This window comes from Anarrhichthys ocellatus, unplaced genomic scaffold (genome assembly GCF_004355925.1).
Source record: "Anarrhichthys ocellatus isolate YVR2014 unplaced genomic scaffold, GSC_Weel_1.0 scaffold5, whole genome shotgun sequence".
Taxonomy (NCBI): Eukaryota; Metazoa; Chordata; class Actinopteri; order Perciformes; family Anarhichadidae; genus Anarrhichthys; species Anarrhichthys ocellatus.
Genome location: NW_022280035.1, coordinates 10,822,243 through 10,845,512, shown reverse-complemented (window position 1 = coordinate 10,845,512; position 23,270 = coordinate 10,822,243). Strand labels below are relative to the sequence as shown.

Here is a 23,270-nt window from a genome sequence, read left to right as displayed (position 1 = left end):
AACTAACTCTTTTTCTCAAACTGTTCAAAACAACATCAATAAACACACTAACCCCATGTGCTTTATATTTTCCTTACTTTCCTTGTCAGAATTCATGTTTTGAATAGTGCTTGCTAACAGCTTTGGGTCCAGGGCTTTTAAATGTACCGCTTCTGGATGGAGTTCCAACAACCTTCTCTTGAGTCATTTAAAAGAGAGTGGGATTTAAAAGACACTTCAGTGTAGAAACAGGCAAAAAGCAAAGGGAGTGTGCATTTGTGTGTGAAAGTGTGTCTTCTTTAAGTGGCAGCCCTAAGTGATGTCAGTCTCCTCTAGTTGAGAAGCTGCAGCTGTGTGTACATGCAGTGGAACCTCCTGGGTGCTTGTGTTGTCAAAATGAGTGATGATGGCTATTTGTAGTGTTGAGGGGATGAGGGACAACATTCAATTATCAATGGACAGGAAAGCAATGGTACCAACGCAGCAGAAATATATGCAGACAGATGGAGTGGAGGGAAAAGTTTGGGTGAAATGATGAGTGATGCAGAGTTTTTTTGTTTTGTTTTTTGTTAAAAAGAATGACATGTTATTGATGACTTAGATACTCACTGTCCACCACAATCTTGCGGTCTGTGCCATCATCGTTGATCTGCTGGATGTTGCCAAAGTGGATATCGCTGAAGAAGATGCGGTTGGCTCCTTTCCCTCCACCGCCATGATAGTCATAGCTGAGGGCAATGACATTCTTCATGTGGTCGGGGTCCTCAAATGGCTTTATTGGCGCGTTGAGGTTCGTCTCATCAGACAGGTGGATGCTCTTCAGAATGGTACGCTCCGAGTACAGCAGGTATCCGTCATAGTCGCGGCAGCCGCGGTTGTCCTCTGCCAGCATGCCGTGAGCGCAGGCGCAGGTGCGCTGCCCGTTGCCACGGAATAGACACAGCTGTTCACAGCCACCGTTGTCTTTGCAGACGTTGGTGCCTGAGGAGTAGTGACATGTTTATGGAGGTGTTAAATCAAATAATGAGCCTTGTTAAACACAATTTCATGGATTCCTAGGGGGCTTCATTGAGTTGGGTGATTAAGGTTTTTATCATTGTGTTTGTGAGGGCATGTTTTTGCACAAATGTAAGGACTAACTCAAGAATGCACATTATTCTTGAGGACATATTTGCCAGACTTCTCAGCAAAACTGTGGTTCAGTTAATGGTGCTTAGAGTTTTGTGTGCGTTCCTACCTTGCTGCCTGGCCCTGTTGAAAACCTTGATGTCTTTCAGCTGTACACCAATGCCAGTCCTCAGCTGCACAGCATCTGTAGCGTTGTCTTTGCTGCCTCTCTTAATGGAGCCATTGGCATGAGTCCTAAACAAGAGGCAACAAAACTTATTCAATTAACAGTATGATGCAATATTAAATCTTCCACATAATTCAAAAGCAGTCATGCATGAACAGATAGTAGAGCAATGGAACGAGACTTTTTTAATGGTTGGTTTAACTAATTAATTAACCTCTGAACTGACCTGTCACTCCAATAGATGAATTCCTCAAAAACAGACACAGCAAACATGTCCATGTTGTTGTTAGCCAGCACTAGCTCCCTGTTCTCTCCAGTCTCCAGGTTGATCCGCTCAATCTTGTCTGTCCTGGCATCGCACCAATACAGCATACCCCCCTGCAAAGAACAAGCAGAAACAAAATAGTGTTGATTATTTAGGGAAGCTCACATTTTCAAAATGAAAATCAAACAAAAAAAGGTATTAAGGAAACTGGCATGCTGGTACACTGTTAATTCATAAACACAATAAACGTCATAGAAATGATTCTAATGCCTCTTTAGCTTGTTCGCTACGGGACATAATGCTTTAAAATATGACGCTGAAGCAGAAAGGAGAGGACAAGGGAGGTTGTAAAAAAATGTAAAAAGTTCATGTGGAGCCCCCAATTTTTTCCATCTTTTTGTAAAATAAATTATTAAAAATTCAACTTGTGTTTGTCATCTTTATGGTTTATGGCATCAAAACTGTGTTGTACTGCACAAAAGATATTTTTGTGTTCTCTCTACTTCTAGCCATGTTTGTGTTGTTTTCATAGAGCTGCAGGACTTATATTTTGCAGTGAAAAGTTTTGCCACATATAGTAAAATGTGGCAGGAGCAAAAAAAAAAAAAACATCCTGAAACTGCTTGGGGCTCAGAGGGTTAATAATGACAACCGAGTTTAGGGATGTCTTGAAAGCTATGATGTCAGCCGTGGTCCATACCTCGTAGTCGACGGAGATTCCATTGGGCCAACTGATGCTCACATTGACAAGGACCAACCTCTTGGAACCATCCAATCTAGAGCGCTCAATACGAGGGTACTGACCCCACTCAGTCCAGAACAGATACCTGCAAACAAAAGTTCATTTTAGGGGGATTTAGATATATATTATCACTATCACTCCATGCGAGTGAAGGCAACAGCTTTACAGAAGGCCGAATGAAACTGTTGCCAGGGACACTTACCCTTTAACTGGGTGAACAGTGATGGCTCTGGGTTTGTCCAGGCCCTGGGAAATGACTACATAGCGGAAGGAACCATTCAGCCTGGCCACCTCGATCACGTCAAAGCCCTGGTCAGTCCAGTAAATATTTCCTATAAAATAACAGAGATATAACTCAGCTATGTAGTCCTGGACAATATCATTAAAATAGGATTTTGAATCTATTATGACTAGACCTGCGATCCAGTCGACTGTGATGCCCTCCACCCTGCCAATGCCGTTGGTGACCACATCTTCCCTCCATGTCTGATCTCTCTTTGCCCTACTGATGGTGCTCAGGCCCATGTCCACCCAGTAGATGGTGTCATTCTCTGAAAACGAAGAGGCCTTTTGTGTCATCCTATAAATACTCACTTCACTGAGAAAATGACAGCTTTAAAATGTCACTCAAGCAAAGTCCTCCAGTTACTGATTTCCAGCAGTGTCACTCACCAGCGTGGAAGTCTATGCCGACTGCCAGAGAGGTGCCAGACACTGGCACCAAGGCGTCAGATTTGTCTGCCGGGTCGAGTGGAATTCCTCTAATTCCCTCATGAACGGAGTAAAGCAGGAAAGAGCCCATGCCTGCTCAGAGACAGTACAACATATTATGTTTTTATGGCTCACTGAATTTCCTACAGTTATGCAGGACTGTAGCTGTGAAGTCATGTCTTACCTTCACAGGACTGCTGTCCTGTCTGGAGGCTGTATCCAGCAGTGCACATGCAGGCCCTGGTTGTTGGTGAGGTAGGCAGACACAGCTGGGAGCAGTCTCCATTGTTGTTGCTACACAAGTTGATACCCGCTAAAGGAGGAAGAGAGGATCAGTGAGGCACAAAAAGAAAGAAAAGTATTTTTCTTTTCTAGTTTTATGCTGAATAGAGCAGTGATATGGTGAATTTTACATCCACTTCAAAACATGAGTCTCAAGATAATTTAATCTAAATTGGCTTTCCAACTCCAATATGTAGGATTAATATTTCTTACCTTTCTGCACATCCTCATCGTAAATCCTCATGTGCATCATAGGGGAGGTGTTGTTTCGCAAAACCTTCCAGTTTCCTCCGTCCTTCTTGTCACATGTTCCAATCTGGTCAGTTCCCTGGTCTGCCCACCACATCTTGTCTCCTACAGTGTTTGTAATTGATTAATATATTTGTATGTTATTCCTTTAACATGGGCCAGTGATTTCTAAGCATGTGAGCAGTAGGCTAATATGTAACTATCAACTTTCAGATCAGACAGATTAGAAAACAGAGAGGATAAATTTAAAGTATCATCTTTTTCAACGTACCCATAATAGCCAGTGCAGTAGCCTTGGTAAGTTTGCCTTTAACACCTTCCAGGATTTCCAGTTTCGTCCCATCCAGATGACAGCGGCTAATGGTGCTGTTTCCTGAGCTGATCCAGTACAGCTGCTCTTGTTCATAGTCTATGGAGAGGCCTGAGTGGAAAAGATAATGATGCTATTATACATATACATCCCTAATAGGCTTATTAATAGAGATCTAATATTATTTTGCTGACAGTTTTTTTTTTTTTCAGTAGGTGGTATATGTGCTCACCCACAGGTCCTTTTTGATCGGTGAAAAGTATGGCGCTGTTGCTACCATCCATGTTAGCCATGCTTATGTTGTCACCATCAGTCCAGTACAGCTTCCTGAGGACAGATATTAATGCTATGAGACATGAAGAGCAGCTGAGATCTATTTTCTGGAGAAGAGCCATGCTCTACCCAAGAAGCATTGCAATAGGAGACATCAAATGAGGAAAAACTAGTAGGCTAAGAAGTGGCAGTCAGGGTAGTAAAGTAAATTACAAAAAATGGATTCACATCTTGATCTGAATGCAGTCCTAACTAACCGGAAACAGAACTCACCCCAGTAGAGGATGCACCACCAGACAGTGGGGCTTGTCCAAGCCCTGGATGACAGCATTCTTGAAAGATCCATCCAGTCTGGCTACATTGATTTGCTTCTTATTGGCATCATAGCTGGTCCAGAAGAGGTTTCTGGACACCCAGTCTACTGCCAGGCCGTGAGCATTAGGAAGGTCTGGGAAATGTTGGAATTACAATGGAAAACGTTCGGGTTTCATCAAATTTTCCGACAGATACAGAAGGATTTAACTCTCAATTGAAATCACAACAAAGAATTAAGATAAAATTGGAATGAAAAATATTCCTGAAATTGTTCTCACCAGCAGACACAACAGTCTCCACCCCAGTGCCATTAATGAAAGCTCTCTTGATTGTCTGCGTTCGAACATCTGACCAGTAGATGCGATGCTCCACAGCGTCATAGTCCACCACTGTCACGTTGTCTATGTCCGGCACGGTGAAGGAGATGATGTAATTGTAGTAGGGGTTGTCAATGTCTACACCCCGGATCTCGATCTGACGAGCATATAGAAGGAACTTACGGGATTCTGGGAGGAAAAAATAAAAAACAAGTACTCAGAACAAGAACGATTTTAATCATTTCTGGTGCATTTTCATGAATTATAACACACACACACACACACACACACACACGATGGGAAGGAGAGATTTGTTTCTCAAATAAGCCAATGTATAAAGTATATAAAAGTCCAATATCAGTGACAGAGACTTCTCGGTATAGAATAGAATATATGTTATTGTGCTCAAGTCTGTCCCATCTATATGTACTTATACGTACATTGGTGATTGAAAGTTTAAGTTAAGTTTAGGCTTTTTCTCACTGGACTTGCCACACAATCAAAAAGGTGGAGCAAGCTGGATCCCAGGGTCAAACTGACCAGTCAGTAACATGTTGCCCTTGTCAGGGCTTGATTACCTCGTGAGAAATGGAAGGTGGAGATAACAAAATACTCCTTCTCAGTCAAAAATTCCTGCAGCTTAAACTGAGATTAAGTGTTGAATGTGAAGTTCAGTGAAAAACTTCAGTTTGGCTGAGATTCTGCTCAGCTCCATGAAGATTCTTGTGTTAATGCATCAGACGCCCTCTAATCCAATTATCCTTAAATTTACACTGCTGAGATGAGGATTGTTCTGTAGAATTCACTACCTTTAGACAGACACGCATGCACACAGACTCCCACCGCCACCCCTCAAAACCATCCTGAACCCACTCATGAAATCACACAGCAATAAATGAAGACCTCAGGCACATGACTTGTGACAGTCTTTTATATGAAATGAGAGTGAAGACGGCCGCGTGGCACAAAAAGAAGATAAGTAATTAGGTCTTCTGTCATAAGGGATGACAGTTAATGACGTTGATGTCGCGTTCAGGAGCTGAGCGCACTGTAACACTCATGACAGTTGTGAGAAAACATTCCAGGCAAAAAAAATTAGCCTGTTTCTTGCTCCTTCATGACACGGATTGTATATGGCAGCGTTGCATAAACGCACTCCGTCTGAGTGTTTACTTTAAGGTAAGAGAAAAGGTCTGTAGGTGTTAGTGAGTAACAGTATGTGTCTTTACCTTTGCAGGTGCGTTTGTCAGGCTGAAGCTTCATGAGGTGAGGGCAGGCACAGGAGAAGGTCTGGTTGAAGTTGATGAGACAGAGGTGGGAGCAAGGGTCTTTACCATCACTAGTGGCACACGGGTTAGGAGCTGAAAGAAAGAATCAGTGGTAATGTGGTGAAAGAGACAAAGACACAAAAAGACTGGGGGGATGCATTGCCTTTAAGGCTCACACGATGTGTAGATTTTTTCAAAAAGCATCTCCCAAAATTCATGAAATTAGGCCATACATTCTAGTATCAGACTAGGCCAACAGTTTAATGTGAGAAGCTATTTTCAGAATATTAAAGTCAAGATTGTGCATCAATGGATACCCAAGGAAAGAGAGAGTGTAGAAAAAGACTTTGGTTGCGGTCGAATAGTCTTTTTTGCGTAGGAAGGTTCCTAAGTGGCAGCCATAATAAGAGCTGGTTGAATTCTTTAAACCGCATTCATTTTTCCATCGGGTCAAAGAAAAGTGGATAGGACAAGGTAGGACTTAATTTTGACTATTCAACACAGCCCACATTTGCCAGACATGTCAACCCAGCTTGTTGCGTCGTCACTGTCATGGGCATCAGTTGCAGCTGTCAATCAACGATTCTGTGAGATCTCTCTTTTCCTGCCTTCAATCACAGGACCCAGTGCCTTTCTGCTGCCCACACACCCTTAGCAACTAGAGATCAAGGTGACAGCTCAATTTGACAGAATAACTGCAGATCTTTTTGTTATCTTGTCAATCATGTGAACCTCCAAGATCAACACGTGACATTTTAGTCGCATGAGGAGGGTTATATTTCCTACCCATCCGGTGGGAAATGTCAAACAGTGAGGTGAATTATTTGATCAACAAGGCTGCAGGAGGTGTCCAAATTGCTGCCTGTGTGAGGACACCACATATCTCACAGCTCTGAAAGGTCAGCCGTCTTTGGAGAATAGGAGTCGTGAATCAACACGGTCAGCAATGAACTGTGAGCACGTCACCGTTCTCCTTTGGGTTGAATCTGAGATGTGGAGTCTCTCTCTCTCTCGCTCTCTCTCTCCGAGTGTGTTTATTCATATGTATCTGGTGTGCAACCTACCCTGAGGTTGTCTGGATGGGTGATAGACCTGCAAGTCAAAGGGCTGTGTGTTGGTGCGCTGGACTACGGTGACATTGTGTCCTGTCCATTTGTTGGCTTTGGCCAGAGTGTTAGTCCTCCAGTCAGTCCAGTAGACCTCGCCTCCATACATGGTGACAGCAAAGGGGTGGGACAAATACTCATGACCCCGCAACACTTCAATCAGCCCAGAACCGTCGTACAGAGCCGAGTAGATAGCATCTGACCTGGAGGAAGATTAGGGCAGAGATGTATACTTTACATAATATGTACATCAGCTTAAGTGACTGCATGATGCTCATGTTACGAGATGAGTCTGTACTTTGTATGTCATTTTACATAAGCAAAGGACATCTGCATGTTTATCAAAAAAATGTATAACGGCAGCCAAAAGAAAAATACTGAGCAAGTGAGTGGATGCAGTGCAATGAGAGCACTCCGTATATTCAGAGACTAGTGGCCAATGCTACCTTGCATCAATCCAGACAATGCGTCTTTCCATGTAGTCCACAGTGAGACCGTTGGGCCAGCCACCACTGCCTGTTTCCCTGTGGATGGTGCGTCTGCCTTCACCACTCATAGATGCTGCCTCAATCCTGGGCAAACTGGCATCCCAGTCTGTCCAAAATAGAATACTGCAAACAGAAAATAAATCAATGTTAGGAGGAATTTTCACAGATGTGCACAGTATCACATGGGAACACGTTTAATAGACAATACAGCAGGAATATAGCCTAAGCTACAAAGGTGATTCCAGTGGAAATTCTAGTAACAGCTTCAGAGTCTCTAGATCTGTGCTTCTTACCCATCACGAGGGTCTAGGGCGATGGCCCTTGGGTGCTCCACCTCCCCAGCCAGCAGGGTAGTTCTCATGGTCCCATCCAGTTTGGCGACCTCGATCTGGTCCAGATTGCTTTCAACCCAGTAGATGTTTCCTGCTATCCAGTCCACGGCCAGGCCCTCTGGGGTGGCCAGTCCATACTGGATCACCACTTCAAAACTGGTCAGGGCTGAATGGGAAACACAGAGAAAAGGGGACTTAAAACAAGTGTGGTGTTCAGCTATGTATCATGCATTTGCATGATATCATGCAAAATAGCGGTTGTAATTCAGCTAATTTACTTTCAACAAGGGGAGCAAATTTCCAGTCAGCACATATGATTCATTGCAAATGAAAAGAAAAACTCAGTGAACAGCACGCACTGCTGCCGTGTCTGTCAGTGTGGCTCCGACCAGCACTATCTTCCCAACCCCACCTCTAAGAAAACAAACATCCAACACAAGATCTCCCACTCTTTTTAATCTTTCCCAGAAACAACAGGAACATGCTGTTTAAAGTGCAAACCAAAAATATGTGATCATCTTCCAGTAGTAATTAGAGGGAGAATGATAGGTCTTCACAGTTTGCTTAAAAGGAATGCTAGAGTTACAGCTGCCTTTCTGTGTGGGTAGGGGTGTCTTGGTTAAGCTGTGTGAACTACACAGTGTATGCCAACAACTTTAGAGATTGTGAAATGGCTTCAATAACAAGGAGCAGGAGCTGATCTATGTTGATCACAATGTCTCTACTTGGGAGTCCTGTTTAAATGGTGAAGTTGGAGGGCTGGGAACTGGAACTGCAGTGTATTGTTCCTCCTACGCTACATCAGTGTTCTGGCTGCAGTCACGCACATCGAGTACTGAGATAAATGGGAAGAGACAAAGCCTTCCGTGTGCCCCCTAAGTGCTGTGCTGGGAACACAACCTTGATTGGCAAGAAGACCTGGGGTTTTGGAGCAGGACCATGACCTGGCTATTTATTCAGGGTCACAGACCGCTGCTGCTGACCACAGACTCTTTTTAAAAACATTTGGCTCTGAGAAATTACAGAGTGCTCAGCGGAAGTTAATTGAAGAGAAATGCTCAGTCAAAGGAACAAATAGAATTTTTCTCAGAAGGAACGATCCGCTTTCCTACTTTTATTTAATTTACAAAAATGAAAAAACATATTATGCTAATTTGACTGTTCTGAGTGGCTAATCATTAAAAACTACCGAAAGCTGTATCAAACTAGCAGCCTCACCACCATTGTCAGACAATTTCCCACGGTAGATCTTGTCCTCTACGACATCAGTCCAGTACAGGGTGCTCTGGTTGAGGTGGAAGTCCAAGGCAATGGTGTTCCTCAGGCCTGGAACCAGCACACTAAACTCCCCCTTGTGAAGCTCAATCCTTCTGATCTCATGGCGGTTGGAAAAGATGATGAAAGGCTTGAACGGATCTGAAGGCAAAGATGTTGTACCCGGAAAAGTGTTAGTGTCTCAACACAGTAAATCTTAACCTGCCACAGCTGTCTTTGCAATGTCTTTCACGCCATCTGTCTCTTTAAAAAAAACGTAATTACAGTACATACATATAGCAGACTCAGTATTGTGGAACCTCTTCATCACAAGAAAAATACTTTTGCTCTCAATTTGAAGCCAAAAAAGAAATTCTTCAGTTTGTCGGAGTAAATAAACTGTTAGTGCCAAAAATGCCCTATTTTACCTTACCAGTGCTTTTGCAGCTCTCCATGTCAGACTCAAGCTCCCAGCCCTCGTAGCAGGAGCACTTGACACTAGATTTCTCCTGCTCACACTTCTGGCTACACTTGAGATGTTTGGCGCAGAAGCTCTGGATCTGGCAGGTCTTGTTGTCGGCTCCCAGCTCCATGCCCAGGGGACATGAGCACATGAAGCCCTCCCCAGGAATGATGCTGCAGTTGTGGCTGCAGCCACCATTGTCCAATGAGCACAGATCTGCAGGCAAGAAACAGATTTAGAATGAGTTGGAATATATCCGAGACAGAGGAGGTGTATGTTCTGGTGTTTTTAACATCAATATGGAATGTACAGGACAAATGAACCAGGTTGTGAAGACATTTTCATATTGTGGTTCATGTCAAAAGTTTTACCACAGAGCTTCTCGTCAGAGCCATCCGGACAATCGTCAGTGCCATCACACAGCTTCTCAGCAGGCAGACAGATGGAGTCGTTGGTAGCACACATGTGGTGAGACAACTTGCACACCAACGCCTCGCAGTTGTCCTCATCAGAGTTGTCCTCACAGTCACTGTCGCCATCACAAACCCAAGCTTTGCTGATGCAACGAGCTGTCAAGACCACAAAGTAAAGATTATCAGCTTGTGTTGTTTTAAGACTTTAATATATTCATAGCAAATAGTTTTAAACATTTGTTTGCCAGAAATTTAATTAGCCACAAATTAGCCACATGAGGGATGCGCAAATTAATTTTCCACAGCTAGTTTCTGGGTTGATCAAGCAATTACTTCTTCATCTATTTGTCAGAGAGAAAAAAAACATATCTGTCCTAACACAACAACATTGTTAAAAGGTTCATCGACCGTAACATCTGGTACTTAAGCCAGCTGAAAGCATCCTCACCAGAGTCCCTGCAGCTAAACTTGACTGCCGGGTCACACATGTGAGTCACACCCTCGCAGTTGTTCTCATCACTCAGGTCCATACAGTCTGTGTCCCCATCACAGCGCCAGCGCATGGGAATGCACAGGCCGTCCATCCGACACTGGAACTCATCCACATGGCAGCCGCCTGGAGGACGGGTAGCTGGAGAGAAAACAGCAAGACAAAGTGTGATAGTAAGCCAACCACAAAGATGGAGTGAGCAGTTTAGCCAATGTCAAAGAAGCAATAAAACACCAGCAGACATCAGCAACTGAAAAATAACTACTGGAATCTCCAACAGCACACAACAATCGCATAGACCACACACACATTCGGCAAAAATGTAGAGAACAAAGAAAAGGAAATTCTAGTCATTAATTAATGTTTAGGTATGCTGGGACGCTGGGTTAACAACCTGAAACTGAGCCAAGTCACACAACAATGACACACACAGCTCACTGACTGATTAAAAGACACCAGTGGGGAGGTGGCACAATGACATCCCCACATGGCAAAGGTCAGCTGGGGACCTTTCAGCACAGAACTACAATATACAGGAGGGGAAAGCGATAGCATTGCATTTCATTTAATGACTTCCAGATGGAAGGCCAAGAGATCCCATTAACACACACACACACACACACACACACACACACAGCCAGAAACACACACGGAGCACAGATTGCTCATTAGACCAACAGGTCACGCTGGGCCCCGTTAATGCATGCTGGGACTTACACAGTGAACAGCAGCGTGTGTTTCTAGGCAGCCTGAAGAATAAGTACGATGCTGCACTATGACGCTGCCTCAGTGATTGTTACAAGATCGGTTAACCAGCAAAACTCAATGTTCAAAATCAGCCAAGCATGGCCCCCAGCTATTTTAAACTCTAAACATGTAAATCCATATCACTGCAGCAGAGTCAAAACATCTGTGCCATTTGTATAAGACCATAAAATAGTTTAATTGTTATCTAACCCCAAAACATAATCACATCCTGAACAGAGCATCAGAGCGGATTTGCTGTAAGCGATAAAGGCAAAGGGCAGGCAGGGGCATGCAGAGCAGAGGAAATGAAGAAGGGAGGAGGACAATCCTGTTTTCATTGCGACCGCCTCTTTACAACTGTAGACGGCAACATGTAAACACAGTGAAATACAATACATGATGTGATGAGCGCTAGATACAGCTGGCAACAGTATAAACAATGCCTCAAAAGTTTGGTTCAGAGTAATTGCTCCTTACCCTGGTTGGTACAGTTGGCATGAGTCTCGTCACTGTAGTCTCCACAGTCATTGTCGCCGTCACAGGTCCAGTATTCTGGGATGCAGCGGCCACTGTTACATTTAAACTGGACACTGGAGCAGGAATGGCTGCAGCCTGCTTCATCACTGTTATCTCCACAGTCATTGTCTGTACATGAGCACACACAATATTTCAATTTGGGTTATTGGGTTGTTTTTGCAGCTTCCCGGAAGGTGAAGAAAGTCTAAGAAGAAGATTACCGTTGTCACAGCGCCAGTTGATGTTGATGCAGCGGCCATTGGCGCAAGTGAACTGAGTCAGAGGGAAGCAGGTTGGATAGGCTGAAGAGGGGTCAAGAGAGAATATGTAAATAAACAAAACATAAGATCTGTCGTCTCGGAGGAAAACACGTGCTAAAAGCAGCAATATAACAGTGCAATTTAAGACTCACCACAGGAGTCTGGTTCATCAGAGCGGTCTCCACAGTCGTCATCCAGGTCACATGTCCAGGAGATGGGGATGCAGCGCCCACTGGCACAAGGGTACTGGTTGGGTGGGCATGTACGAGCTGGCAGGGGAATAAGGTGTAAAACAGGTAATGGATATAAGAAGTATGCAATATCCCTGACTCAACAGTTAAGCTCACAATGACTTATCAATGTTAAATAACCTAATTTCCAATATTGAATTGCTACAAAAAGTACTTAAAATAGTTGTGACAACAAAACAAGTCAAAACTAACAGATCCCAATATGTCTGCTTTAGTTGCAACTTGTCTGTCTGCCCAATGTTCTCTCCTCTCACTTACACCATTTTAACTAACTATCGATAACTGTCTCATCATGTAACAGCAATAACCCTGGTTTCAGATCAAATATATTTTTGTCAAATCAAATCTCGTATCTTACAAACGAAAAGTTGATGAAAAACTGTAATGCTCTCTAAACTACAAAGACCTTCAGGTTTGTGTATACCAGAGCAGGTGGTGTTGGATTCATCTTCATCATTGCCGCAGTCATTGTCGCCATCACACAGCCATCGCAGAGGGATACAGCGATTGTTCTGGCATTTGAATCGGTCAGCTGGGCAGGTGTGCTGGTCTGGTGGAAGAAAACAAAAAAGTATACATTATGGTTGAGTGTCCATATCGGGTTTTGTTATGAACACCAGCTTCTCTTTGTCAATTATTACCAAGGAGGAGTTTATGCCTAGAGAAAAAGCACTGCACACAGGAACTTTGTTTCTGAGCTCTCCGACTTCCTTGTGCGGCCTCTCAGAGCACTTCTAGCTGAAAATATCTGTAGGCACTTGTGTCGTCAATGTGGATGAAGTGCTCCCCAGCCCTTTACCAACATTATTCTGATATTGACGTACAATATAACCTGATAAATAATCCCCTCAACCTTTAAATAAGTCACTTTAGATGAAGTATAAAAAAGAGAAGGATATGAGTCTCTAGTTCTCACTGTCGCCTGATGAGGAGAAAGCTGGTCAGTGAAATTTCAGTCACATTACGCTGCATGGAAAAAGACAATCTTGGAAACTGTAGTTCACGCTCTGTCGTTTTATGTTAGCCAAGACTCTTAAACTGATTTTTTGTTTATCTGTGTGTTGCTGTGTAACCATGACAATGACGTGGCACACTTACGGCAGAGCTCGGGGGCCTCATCACTGTTGTCCAGACAATCGTTGTCCCCGTCACACTTCCAGCGCTCTTGGATGCAGCGGTTGTTCTTGCAGGCAAACTCCCCTGGCTGGCACTGCGGCGGGGGCACGTAGGAGGGGTTGGCTGGAGATGAGATCAGGGGTAGGAGGAGAGACAGATGGGCCATTGAGACAAGGGCTAAGCACTAAACAAAACAAAGGTCAACTTTCATCAGCTGCAAAAATATTGGTGGAGGTTTTTTTTTTTAAACTTCTCGCTAGATTTGGCAAAGATCGTGTATAGTATAGCTTGCAAATGGAAAGTACACAATAAATTCTTTCATAGTCTCAACTCCTGCTGAATAATGAATTTTCCACATTGATATTTGGTGAAACCTTTCTACTGTTTGGGCTGCTAAGTACCTTTGCAGGTGACATTATCGACATCTAGGATTTGATCGTTAGCACAGCCACAGGACCTGCCGTCAGGAATAGCAAGGCACAGACTGCTACAGCCACCGTTGTTAACTCGACACGCATTGGAGCCTACGAGAAAAGACAAACCAAGCAGAAAGTAAGAATTTTATAATTGTATCTATTTATAAGCAAGTTGTGAAGTCAGAATGAATGAGTAGTGGACATATACCTTGCTGCTGGTGTGCATCATACACTCTGATCTCAAAGATGGGTGGCCTCTCGTTGCGAAGTAGGGTGACTGTCTTAGTGACCTGGTCCAGTTTGTAAATGCTGCCGCCCCGGTACTCATTCCAAAAAAGAAATTGTTTGTAATGACATAAGCCGAAGGCGTGGTTAAGCTCCTGCCCCTCATACACCACCTGTTAAATCAGGAACGAGATAGGGGTTGGATCTTCAAATATTACCCGCGTTCCAACAAACTGATTACTTTGATTTTCTGACCAAAATGTTGTTGTCATTTTAATACTTTGGAGTAATATCTCTTTTATTGTTAGTAAATACACAAATATCTAGTCTAAATATATTCTCTGAGCATTACTAACCTTTCGCTCAGTGTTGTTGAGGTAAACCAACTCAATGCGGTCGTAGTAAGCATCCACCCAGTACAGGATGCCCTGGGGAATGTCCAGACTCAAGCCATTAGGCCACAGCACTGTCTTGCTGGTCAGGAACACTTGGTGATGGGAACCATCCATCCAAGCTTTCTTGATCTTCCCTCTGTTGCTCTCTGTGGGGTCCTCCTCCCAGTCAGTCCAGTACATCCATCTGGGAGCCGAGAAGAGGTATCATCACGTTCAAAAGCCGTGCGAGATAAGACATTTCCGTGACAGCTGCAGCCGTCAAAATGTTTTACACTTTTTAGCTTTGAGAGATCCTTTGAAAGATCATTCCACGAAGAAACAACAAAACAGGAAGTATCCAAAAATGCCTTGAAAAATCTTCTGCTCCCACACACACACACCCACCCACCAATGTGACGAATGCTTTAACAAACATTGCAGTGCAGGCCTTAAGACTACCCTCTCCCAATACACTAGAAGTTCTCACACTAACACACAAGTTGAATGCTGCTTCACTCAAACATTACAACTGGATAAATAACTTGAACATAGCATTTATGAGCAATAAATAACCATTAAAATAACAATCCCCTCTCCTCCAGTGTCTCACCCATTCTGTGGGTCCACCACAATTGCACGAGGGTGGCTCATCTTGCCCTCAATGAGAGTCTTGCGGGTCTGAGAAGCCTTCTCCAGCCTGGCGACGCTAATAGTCTTCTTAGGCCCATCATCTGTCCAGTAGAGATTGCCTCCCATCCAGTCTACGGCTATCCCCTCTACCGTGTGAATTCCTGAGATAAGCAAAAGAAGTCGGTGTGAAAAAGACATTAGTGGCTGGCCAATTCAGGATGAATATGAAGAGAATAAAGTGAAAATCATATGGAATAACTTGACGGAATTCTTTTCCTCCTTAAGTTCCTGGATTTTGATAGAGCAAAACTATATCCCAGAATCCCAGCAAAGCAAATCATTTTATTCTTACCTTCCTTCAGTATGGTGTCTCTCTCTGTGCCATCTATTTTCTGTCGGCCAATAATGTAGTTGGTGGCATCAGCAAAGTAGATGAATTCACTGGCGGCGTGGAAATCCAGAGCTCGTGGGTTCATTAGGTTCTCAATGGGAATCATGTATTCATCAGGCACCTTAGCGTTCATGTCCATGCCCCTGATGATTCCAGGACGACCCTTACCGTACACCAAGAACAGCTCGTGGTCTGGTTCTGCAGGGGAAGAAAAAAAAATGAATATTCTCAATGAATAACAGTAATACCAGCGATTTTGTAACCACCATTACTTCATTGCCATCATCATTCATAACTGGTGAAACTAATGGGACAGGGTTCATTTTTGTCAAAATACATTTTTCCCCTCAGTCTTGATACTCACTCTTGCAGGACTTTCCGTCGCTGCCGAGGCTGAATCCAGAGCGACAACGGCATGTACGGGTTTTGTGGCTGTTGCTCAGCAGACATATGTCAGAGCAACTTCCAGCCTTCCCAAACTGATCCACGGCACATGCATGGCTGCGCACTAAGCCAGGAGAGAAGGGCACAAAACCAACAGTCATGCAATGGTAACTGCTATCAATGGACATGGATCAGTTAGCAGTCAAGACAAAGTGCCTTCTTGAATGAGTACCTTGAGGTTGGCGCCTTTGGTGGTACACGTGCAGTGCAGCTCCCCTGTCTACTCGCGTCACCACCTGGAAGTCGGAGCTGTTGAAGCGGTTCACTCGGATCACACTGGTCTTGGGGTTGAGGTTGCCTTCGTCTGAGTTGGTGGCATACAGGTAGTTCTCAAATACAGTCAGCCCGTACAGGTGCTCAATCTGAAATGCAGTGAGACAATAAAGCAGCAAAATCAAAAAAGTTGTTTTGAGCTTGCAACTGAAAATGCTGATGTTCACAGTAAAACAGCTGATGGTGCATGACTAATGGCTTTTGTGAGAATATTTGTGTACACCTTTCTATCTTGAACGCTGTAATTTATGCATAGTTAAAGATCCCTAACAAATTATTCATCAGTATAAAACAAATGTTGACAGGTTCTAAGAATGTGAAGAAATCTCTGACAGATAGACTCAGTAACAGACAGACAGAAAGATAGAAAGAGAGAGTTAGTTTGAACTTGGCACAGGGTAGCACAATGGCTCCACTTTCCATTGGCTGTTAAACAGAGATAGGTTTTACTTTTATAAGGGTTTATTCTGTGCAGCTCTCCTCTACTGTCAGAAAGATGTATGTTGTCGGGATCATATTACCTTCCCCATACACTGCAGCCCTGATTTCATTAAGATCATTACTCTACTTACAATTTGAGCCAAGCTTCGCTAGGGCCAGACTAATCTGTTTAGAGAGGCACTAGCCAGGAAAATCACACACTTTAAGTAATATCAATCAAGGCGATAAAAAAAAGGTCTTATTCCCAGGAGAGGAGGGCTGTCTTTGCCTTGACAAACAGGAGACAACTGGGAACCAGTACTGCCTCTAAAAGATGATGATATTAAAATCAATGATGTTACAGATTTGGAAAACAGATGTTTTGTTTTATTGAAGGGAAGTCTGAAAAGTAAGTAGGGACTCTGGGCTATTGCTGCTTCATTCAACCTTTAAGAAGAAGGCGGAACAATCTGAAATCTATTTTCTTGAGTGCATTTCTATGTACGTTTGGGTGTAGTTGGTATTTTTTGTGTGCATGTCCATCCAACCATCCTTCAAACCTCACCAGCAGGCCCTGGATAATGGTGTGTCGGTTTTTGCCCTCGTAGTCGACCACTTCGATGTAGTCCAGGTAGGCGTCAGCCCAGTACACCAACCGGTTGACCAGGTCCAGTGTGATACCATGGGGGAAGACGATTTTGCTGTCCACCAGCTTAGTGCGGTTCTGGCCATCCATGTCACAGCGCTCCACCCTCGGCGTAGACCCATAGTCTGTGAAGAACACTTTGCTGTAGCAGAAGAAGAGGAACATGGCAAGGTGACAGAAAAGGGAATTGCATTAACAAGAGGAAGTTATAACTTTGGATGACTGCTCTTTGACTTCATTTGTCAATTTGGCTTAACAATACACCATTAACCCCAACTGAGCTCTCTGTATTAGTCACTATAATGGGATAAAAATAATTTCCAGGGGAATAAAAATAGAGATGTGATACTTAAGAAAAGGGAACTTTGGCAGTATCAGGGAAAACGAAACAGCAAACACACAAGTGTTTCCATCTGGAGGAAGTGCTTTGATTTTTGACCGCCTGCCTGGTCAGCATGTCGTCTGATCATAAGACATCATTTTCCTCTCAAGTGTTGCTAAAACGGTACTGAGGGTGTTGTTCAGTCAAGAAGAGTGGAGGGAAGTACAGACCCCATAGCCGGGTCCAAGGCGATGCCTTTAGGGTTGTACAGCTCTTGGTCCAGAAGGGTCACGCATGTCTGGCCATTCTTGTTGCAGACAAACACCCGGTCGTCCACGTCATCCACAAAGTAGAAGTTTCCGGTCAGCCAGTCGATAGCCATCTGTTCCACATCTGAGGGATGCAGCGAAGAGAAGAGGAGTCATAACTATTACAAAAGCAGAGCCTCGTGGGAGTACAGTCATGTAATTCTTGGTCATATACCAGCCTCATTGCAAAACCTCTCACTTTATGATGCCATGACCCTCTCAAAAAAACTAAATAACAGTGCTGAATTAATGAGCCTCCGTCATCTTCCTGCACTGCTGGGTCCAAGAGGTTGTCCATTACCAGCACTTCACTTGTCTTTGATTAAGACAAGCAGGGCATGGGGGGAAGGAAAGAAACACAAAAAGTGACAGATAAGAGCGAGAGGTCGCCTGCACTTTCTAAGCCGAACTCCTTTCAGTGGACAAGAGCAATAACACAGGACATCTGTAAGGACCTCAGGACTTCACTTTTGGGGTGAATCTGAGGATATACTGTATAAGTATGCATGGCTCACTTATTATAAATACTAAAGAAGACTTTGACTATGAAGAGAAAGTCAGTCAAAGCAGTTTTACTAGCCCAGTGTGCCTGCATAGGAGCCACATAAACTAACCAACATCACAACACACACTGGAGGAGTTAGGATAAAGCCTTGCAGAATGGTCAAACACAGAAAAAGAACAACTAAAGCCCCATTCCGACTGGAATGAAAGAACCCCTACAGCCACTAACATCTGGCTTTTGTTTTTAGTGGGAAAGGTAACAATCGACATTCATTCCCGGGACAAATGACACTGCAGTAATCAGAAGTATTTATCGGTGATGGAAAAACGACTCTCGGGTGGGCGTGTTGATTTATGCCCCCTTCTGGCACTTTCTTTGTCATCTCAGCAACAAATTCTGTCCATCTCTGTCCAAGCAGCGCCTGAACATCGTCCCAAATTAGTTGGCACCGAGTTTGAAGAGAGACTGAATAAGTAACAGCTATGAAAGAGAAGTAACCATGGTAATATTTTCACTGGCCTGCCTGCTGCTTTCTACTGATTACTAACCCTGTTTGACGGCGTGTTGAACATGACGCACCAGAAACAAACAGAAAGACATACACCCTACTGGCAATGGGAAAGGAGTCTATCTGCTGTTTTGGAAGGTTTTCCCACATTTAAAACACTTGCATGCATATATGTGTGTGCTAATTTTTGTGGAAATAAAGGTGTAAGATTACAAGTAACATACATACAGTATATGTGTGACCAATTAGAGGAGAAAAACACGTGTCTTGGTAAGGTGAGAATAGCGTTAATACTCCTTGGCATGAATTCTGCATGATGAACACATTTCTTCTAAGGATATTCATTTGCATGTTGTGAAGTTCATCACACACACACACACACACACACACACACACACACACACACACACACAAGAAAAAAGGTTTTGCCATGGCAGCACAGAAACAAGACACATGAAGCTCTGTCAATTTAGAGATGAACTTGAAGACAAGTCAAAGTGACCCAAAATACTGTTGCAACACAGGACAAAGGAACTTGACATTTTGTAACTCCATGGCAAGCCAACCTAGAAAGAGGAAGCTTTGCAGATGGGGACCTTTACTTCAGACAGCTACCCCCAGCATTAGGGAGGGTTGGTGTTGAAGTGTTGAGTAAGCACTGGAAACATTTCTCCCTCTCTGAGATCCTCTGTCCTGTATGTGACTGGGTGCAGAAATCCCAGACCACAGGGAGACCCAGCTGTGTGGTGGGGGGGGGGGGGGGGCTTGAAGATACATTCAGCCTTATGTTTTAACAGCTGCCACCACTTTCTTTCAAAGCAGAACACTGTATACACACATACACATCACACAGGCTCACTACTCACACATGTAGTATCAAAGTGACCACACGTGTCTCAAGTTATTTTTAAGCACCAACTTTGATGTTGAGGTACACAAATGGGGTCTTACACCATTGACTGTGAGCCCTCAGTCAGCCCGTCCCAGAGCTTTGACAATTCAAAAAGAAAACATCTGCACTGGAGCCCCCCCCCAACAATGACAAGCATGTTACTCAAAGACAGAGCCAATGCAAGCTCCACAACAGAGTATACACACATCTGGGCCTAATGTAGAACCCCCCACCATACCTACCAAACATACACAGAGCTTCAAAAGGCCTGCCCCACATGGGACTTACAGTATGCCTGTTGCTATAATATAAGCAGAGCTGAGGAAAAAATGGGAAATTAGAAGGATGGGGTCATGGCAGTGGTCGGGAAAGACAGAAAGATAGTGATGTGAAATAAATCTTTATCAAAACATTAAAAGTTCTGGTGCACCTCCACACTGGAAAACATGTATTGAAAGTCTGCACAGATTCTGGAGAGGAAACTAGTAAAAAAAAATTAAGAATCATGGTCAAAAGAACAGAGGGAGGGAGTAAAAACCGGTCCAAGATGTTTCATAAATATCAGAACCAAGATTCAGGCAACGGGGAAAAGTTTATCATGGAGTTGAGAAGGATAGTGATACTCCCATAGGTATCAAATCTAAAACCACACTTCTTTAAAGAAATCCAGCTGGAAGCCTGGCTGCACAAGGCATTGATTACACTCATATACAGAGGAGAGGAGCCAGTTGTGCAACACAGTGAATACTGTGTTGCGTAACAGCCTACAACTAGTGGACCCCCTAAGCTAGAGAGCCAGCCAGTCTGTTGACGTTCTTACTCATTCAGATTTCGGTAAGTGGAAAGTTTGATGGGAAACTGAATGAACCCACCCTTTTCTTCTCATCCAATCACCCTGCCCTCACAACCCCATTTCACTTCCTGCCCTTAACACCTACGAGCACACACTACTCTGAGGAAACGTTTCACAAACTGAGGGGGTCTTACAGGCAACAACAAACATGCTTTCTGTCCAAAAAGCAAAAGGTATTGACTTATAGGGCCAAAGCCTATTTAGTTCTTCAAACTAGTCATTCAGAAATAGCACAAAAAAAAACTTTGTACAAGACTGTTATTTTTTCTATTTGCATGTCAGTGCAAGTATTCCTATATGTACATGGGCATAGCAGAGTGAATCATCATCGTGCTGCTTCCATAATACTTCCTGTTCCAAGAGTATCCCATTCATCTGTGCAAAAACCCCTTTTGACCTCTCAAGAGCACAGTTTCAGAGTTCAGCGATTATGATTCCCCAAAACATCCGACATATTACCTCCAGTTAAGATGCTAGAATTCTTAACAATTATGGTATTGGCAAATCCCCATCTGCTACAGGTGAAAAAGAGAAGTTAATGTAGTTATTGGCTTGAAAGGAAGACCTGATGACTGGGGTTGAGTCAAAAAAGTCACAAAAAAACATGACAAAAAAATGAGGACAAGAATTGGTGTGTAAAGATTAAGTTCTTTAGTTAGAATAGACATGTGCTCTTTGGATGTAGATAACAGCTGAGAGAATAATGCAGTATATTGGAAGCCTTTGTGTAAACAAGATGCACATTAATATAGGGGACCTTTAGAAACTTGTAATAATGGCAGAGGTTCTTTGTGATCTTAATCCTGTACGAATCTTAGTTACTGCAAATTACCAACCATGCTTTAACAAACAGAGGTCATGTGATAATATTAGTGCTGTGCAAATCAGAATCTCTGTGATTTTGGATTGCATTTCCTTTTTGCAAGGTTTTTTTGTATTCTCTGCTCCTGTTTTCTACCTCGGAAAAAAAAAAAAAAAATTAAGAACAAAGGCTAGAAAGAAGGAGGAAGGAGGTCGATAGGCAAAGGGACATGGGGAGAAAGGCTGGTCCCTGCTGTGGAGTTCCGCTCGGAGGGTGGAGAGGATGGGACCGGTAGGCTCTGCTCCCCTTTTATCTCCCCAGTCAGACACTCGCATATGTAGACAGAGCAGGCCACATCTGGAACCCTCGTCTACTTATCTGCCCTGCTCTCTCAGGCTCCCAGAGGCTATAAATCACCCTGTTTGTGAACCCTGTAACCTCCCCCCGAAACCCCCTCTGCCTTCATCCATATCCAGTCAAGGCCAATCCCCTGGTCTGTCCACCATACGTTTAAGAGTGCACCTGAGCCCTGCTCATTATAAAGCTAACAAATAGTTCCCATTGACATCATTTATATGATCAGAATTAGTTTTGAAAGGCAAATGGTTCAACCAAGAGGGACACACATGTTAAGCTCAGCTAACATTGAAAGCAAAAGACCACAAGGGCAATACAGCACATGCTACAAATGACTTTTTGACTCAGCTGAGATCCATAAAATGAACAGAGGGGTTTTTGCTCCCTTATCTCAGCTGAAAGCCCAGACTGATGCAACATAAAATGGGGAGTCAGCCAAAGTGCAAAGAGAGCCTCTTGCCTGTTTGTCTTTTTCGCTCCCCGAGTGACTGAGGACAGTCAAAATCGACCAACAGACATGACTGGACACACTGTCAGGATTTTCCACAGTGTGTAATAGTTATGGTGGGCCACCTAATCTCAAATTAAGACTGCCTCCACTAACATCTTAATACATTTTTATGAAATAAAACAAAACAAAAATAGGGAAATGCTATGGGCAAACGTGGGGCTGGCGTTAACAGAAAGAAGGTTGGTTGCTTACAGAAAATACAGTATTATTGTACTCTTTAATAATAAAAGGTCATGCTTGATACATCTTCTAATATTTCCCACCCTCAAACAGACAGTTTTTGTGGAAGAAAAAATGTTTTATGAAGTTTAAGTTTTTAAGTTTTATTTTTTTAAACTAAGTTACAAGGCTGCAGGTCTTGCCGTATCTCTCTCTCACACACATCAAATTTACTTTAAAAAAATAAACACTTACAAATCAAAAATTAACTAGATTATGGGTCAAGAAATTTGGTTAACACACGTTTCTCACTCGTTTCGCCCAGTAGTTAAGACACAGTTCACTTCGGCTTTCTCATTGCGCGAGCACTGCAGAGCCATTTCCTAAATTTATTAATAGAAACCCATTCTCATGATTGTCTTTTTCGAAAGAGTCTTTCTGACTCCCAGATTATGATGAAATTGAAATGCTAGTTTTAATGAACATAAGTTAGTGCAGCATCAAAGGAAGACAATAAAAGATCAACAATTAAATGGAATACAATAAGCAACTGCGCATCCAAGTTTAATTTAAATGCTTTCAAATAGAAGCTTTGCATATTCTACAGGTGTACAGAAGTGGGACAGCACATAGACAGATAGAGTATGTGCACAGCAACAGACAATTATTAATTATTTATTATCATAAAAGGTAATATGTCACCAAGTAATGGGTGCATAAGTCAAAGGTATTTGGGTCGATGAATATGTGTGTGTGTGTGTGTGTGTGTGTGTGTGTGTGTGTGTGTGTGTGT

The 23,270-nt window shown here is 43.2% G+C and overlaps 1 protein-coding gene across 2 annotated transcripts in view; it reads right to left on the bottom strand.

Annotated features, from left to right (window-relative positions):
• The window catches only part of LOC116382133 (low-density lipoprotein receptor-related protein 1-like), an 81,253-nt gene that overhangs the window by 24,325 nt on the left and 33,658 nt on the right, over positions 1 to 23,270 (bottom strand). For both annotated transcript variants that reach the window (XM_031844897.1, XM_031844898.1), the window contains exons 7-41: positions 17,813 to 17,975; positions 17,180 to 17,402; positions 16,094 to 16,283; positions 15,842 to 15,985; positions 15,439 to 15,675; positions 15,067 to 15,247; positions 14,439 to 14,661; positions 14,066 to 14,255; positions 13,843 to 13,965; positions 13,424 to 13,564; positions 12,750 to 12,875; positions 12,227 to 12,343; positions 12,036 to 12,116; positions 11,776 to 11,943; positions 10,510 to 10,692; positions 10,020 to 10,217; positions 9,619 to 9,864; positions 9,150 to 9,347; positions 7,893 to 8,097; positions 7,558 to 7,722; positions 7,070 to 7,314; positions 5,967 to 6,098; positions 4,699 to 4,926; positions 4,379 to 4,553; positions 4,065 to 4,159; positions 3,794 to 3,943; positions 3,487 to 3,627; positions 3,176 to 3,304; positions 2,953 to 3,084; positions 2,697 to 2,831; positions 2,483 to 2,612; positions 2,239 to 2,365; positions 1,500 to 1,651; positions 1,217 to 1,341; positions 589 to 960 (exon numbers count right to left, since the gene is read on the bottom strand). In XM_031844897.1, the coding sequence (XP_031700757.1) occupies positions 589 to 960; positions 1,217 to 1,341; positions 1,500 to 1,651; positions 2,239 to 2,365; positions 2,483 to 2,612; positions 2,697 to 2,831; positions 2,953 to 3,084; positions 3,176 to 3,304; positions 3,487 to 3,627; positions 3,794 to 3,943; positions 4,065 to 4,159; positions 4,379 to 4,553; positions 4,699 to 4,926; positions 5,967 to 6,098; positions 7,070 to 7,314; positions 7,558 to 7,722; positions 7,893 to 8,097; positions 9,150 to 9,347; positions 9,619 to 9,864; positions 10,020 to 10,217; positions 10,510 to 10,692; positions 11,776 to 11,943; positions 12,036 to 12,116; positions 12,227 to 12,343; positions 12,750 to 12,875; positions 13,424 to 13,564; positions 13,843 to 13,965; positions 14,066 to 14,255; positions 14,439 to 14,661; positions 15,067 to 15,247; positions 15,439 to 15,675; positions 15,842 to 15,985; positions 16,094 to 16,283; positions 17,180 to 17,402; positions 17,813 to 17,975 (5,970 nt within the window). The remainder of the gene's footprint in view (positions 1 to 588; positions 961 to 1,216; positions 1,342 to 1,499; positions 1,652 to 2,238; positions 2,366 to 2,482; positions 2,613 to 2,696; positions 2,832 to 2,952; positions 3,085 to 3,175; positions 3,305 to 3,486; positions 3,628 to 3,793; positions 3,944 to 4,064; positions 4,160 to 4,378; positions 4,554 to 4,698; positions 4,927 to 5,966; positions 6,099 to 7,069; positions 7,315 to 7,557; positions 7,723 to 7,892; positions 8,098 to 9,149; positions 9,348 to 9,618; positions 9,865 to 10,019; positions 10,218 to 10,509; positions 10,693 to 11,775; positions 11,944 to 12,035; positions 12,117 to 12,226; positions 12,344 to 12,749; positions 12,876 to 13,423; positions 13,565 to 13,842; positions 13,966 to 14,065; positions 14,256 to 14,438; positions 14,662 to 15,066; positions 15,248 to 15,438; positions 15,676 to 15,841; positions 15,986 to 16,093; positions 16,284 to 17,179; positions 17,403 to 17,812; positions 17,976 to 23,270) is intronic.